At 31.7% G+C, this 3,233-nt stretch overlaps 1 protein-coding gene across 1 annotated transcript; it reads right to left on the reverse strand.

Annotated features, from left to right (window-relative positions):
- Positions 1-6: 6 nt before the first annotated feature.
- Positions 7-3,178, reverse strand: LOC106867670 (myosin light chain kinase A). The gene is made up of 2 exons (XM_014912607.2): positions 2,883-3,178; positions 7-1,374 (listed from the first exon to the last, which is right to left on the reverse strand). Exon 2 carries the CDS (start codon positions 1,335-1,337, stop codon positions 429-431), a length of 909 nt encoding a protein of 302 aa, XP_014768093.1. The 5' UTR covers positions 1,338-1,374; positions 2,883-3,178; the 3' UTR covers positions 7-428.
- Between the last annotated feature and the right edge of the window lie 55 nt (positions 3,179-3,233).

Consider the following 3,233-nt stretch of genomic DNA (forward strand, 5'->3'; position numbering starts at 1 on the left):
GGGGGGAGGGGGGAGGGATTATCATACAAAAATAATAAATCTCAACAAAATATGCTGTCCCACATCCATATATGTATGATAAATCAAATTTTACAATTTTGTAAGTATATTCTGGTTATTTTCAAATTCAGTTTTCTTTTGAATTTTTCATTGAATATAATGAAATTAAAAAAATGTTAGTCATCTGTTAATACGTTTTGAAATAAAACCAAATTCTGTTAATAGGAATAAATCAAACGGCATCAAGTATCACGTAAATGTCTGAGAGGAATTGTTCTTTATAAGTTTATAATTTCCTGATTTCATCCAGAAATTCAACGCCTGATGACGATCAGAGATCAGAGTGATCGAAACACAGTGTAGGTATAATATTGTAAATATGCACTTCAACAATTAATGTAATACTTCAGAAAATTGTAATTTTATCACTATTCGAGCCGTGAGATAATGGAAGATACTCTTTTACTAACTGTTTCTATAATGGGTCTCTCGTTTGTATCTACAACCATCAAAGATTTAATTGTCTTAACAATAGCATTCTCTAGCTTATCGTTGCTGTTGACAATTGTTTCGGGTAGAATGATACCAACATTTGTCTGGTTGTGAAGAATGGTTGTTTCACTCCCTTCAAATGGTGGGTTACAAGTTAACATAAAATATAATATACTTCCAAGGCTCCAGATATCCGTGGGCAAGGGATCAAAAGGAGTACAACGGATAACTTCTGGTGCTTGATATCGATAATCTCCCAAATAGTCATCGCTTAGAATTGGATTGCTTCTATCAACACCACAAGGGGTTGCTAATCCCCAATCAGCCAGCTTGGTGTCGAATTTTGAAGTTAACAATATATTGCTGGGAGTTATATCTCGATGGGCAATATTTTGAGAATGACTGTAATGTACTGCAGATGTTAATTGGCTAAAAAATTGCATGATGTCGGATGTGGAAATTTTATGGTTACTCGTTACATACTGTTCAATATTACCATATTCAGCATACTCCATAATTATATATAAACGGTTAGGTTTAAGGATAAATTCTTCTAGGATGATTATATTCGGGTGTTTAAACTTCGAGAGGCAGTATACCTCCGCACTGATGTATTTGTTATCTTGGAATTCTCCTTCAAAGCAGAGTCGTTTCAAAGCGTACATGCCGTCATTGTGTCTATTATAAACTTTATAGATTCGTCCAAAACCACCTCGACCGATTTCTTCAAGAATCTTGTATTTTGGTCTGTGTGCAATTTCATCTGTGTGCACTGAGGATTCATCGTTAGATTCCAAAGATGAATTTTCCATGTTAATTGTTACACTTACGTTTATTTTATCCATTTGGTTTATTTTCTTTTCGGTGTTTTCCAGTTTGACTCTAAAAAAAGAAATAGTGATAGCAGTTGAATGACATATTTTAATACATTAGCAATTTTCTTATGATACTATTAGTTACTTTATAAATTGCATTTATTCCAGGGAATTTGGAATTAAACTTGTACTGAACAGTTCTTTTACTATTTGCTGCATTAGATATCTTAAATTAGTAGTTTTATCATGAAAGAAACGACAATATAAGAGAAAATGTAAATGAAGTATTTTGTTTTATAATGACGTTAATACTTATGCACGGTTGTGCGAATAAAGTTTAAGACCAGAAGAGATAAACGTCAATCTGGATAATTAATTCAGGAGAGCAATGAATAACAAATATAGAAAATCACACAGCATTTACAATTGCATACATAGCATACGCATTTTACCGTAACTAAGCATACATTGAAGACAGATGTAGAATCAACCAGATATTTTGACAGGCGATTTTGTTGAGGCACTGTTTCTAATCACTTCAGTGAGAGGACCCGAGTTTTATATATAGACCATTGAACTAGGTGGATTTTCTGTCAACATGTTATTATATTTGAAAAAAAAAAATGGCTGACTATACATTTTACTCAGCAGCTATTCTTAACAAGATGAATACTTTCTAATAAAGAATTTGAAACAGGATAACTTCTCCGCTATCGATTATTGAATGAACATATTACTATTCATTATTTCGATCAAATCAGTGTCAGGATGACTTACAAAACTATCCGTAAAAAGTATTGTAATAAACCTGATGAACATTATTTTCATTGTAATTTACAAGCTATAAATGACTATCAACTTGGCGGCAATATCTCTACCATTTGATTTCAAAGAATAACTATTGATGCATTTCCTTACTATTTCATGCTTTATACTTTCAAGAAATAAGAACAACTTAATTCGAAAGAAATTTCACACTGAATGTAGACTAAAATGGGATGGATCAAAGATCATCTTTACTAATCTGACATGTTTGAAGGAATAACGTGTAGCATGGAGAAACATTTGACGGTTCATAAGAATAAGGAGCGTTGAGAATACCCATTATATTTGAGAACAAAACTTCAATAGATTTTTGTATGGGGACGGGGCGGATGAATTTTTTTTTTTTTTTTTTTCTAAATATAATTTAAATAATCCTTTAAATGACCTTAATTCCATTCAGAACAGCAGTAAAATAATACACATATCTTTCCTGATATGTTTATTCAATACCAAAGTGTTACATATTTCAATGACTCAGAGTAACATCAAATCTATAAATTCATTCTAAATCTCAATAATGGACAGCTATAAATTGAATGTGAATTGTTTAATTATGGTCTAATTTCTATATAATCGAGGTTAACTTTAAAAAACCAGATTGCTCTAAGGACTACCGACAAAAAAAGAAGCATAACCATAACGATGATACTCAAAGACATACAATTATCAAAACTATTCAGGGAACAAGACAACGCTGACAGAAAAATACAGTCACATAAATTAGAAGACACTGTTAACATGTAAACTTACATTGAATCGATGATTTTTCTCCATCTATCTGAAACAAGACACACGTTTAACTACAAAAAAAAAAAAAAAAGAAAAATGGAATCAATCCATTTAGTTCAAAGCGCTGCGGGGTTTCTCGAAAAATTATTTGTAGAAGTGAATAAAAAAAGCGCGCAAAATGAAAACCTCTCGCCTTCGTAGTATGCTTTTCGTAAAAGCATTGTAAGAATATTCAGTTATTTTTGGTAAGAAATGATTATTCGCAAATCATCAGAAAAAACATTTGCGAATATTTAAAAATCTAGCATGAAAGGAAGTATGACGATGAAGCAGATATTCTCTTTGAATCATAAGGACGACGCTGTGCGACTG

This window comes from Octopus bimaculoides, chromosome 1 (genome assembly GCF_001194135.2).
Source record: "Octopus bimaculoides isolate UCB-OBI-ISO-001 chromosome 1, ASM119413v2, whole genome shotgun sequence".
NCBI lineage: Eukaryota > Metazoa > Mollusca > Cephalopoda > Octopoda > Octopodidae > Octopus > Octopus bimaculoides.

Bases quoted from the DNA above. Each gene is read 5' to 3' on its own strand.
- LOC106867670 (XM_014912607.2), bottom strand. From the start codon at position 1,337: ATGGATAAAATAAACGTAAGTGTAACAATTAACATGGAAAATTCATCT.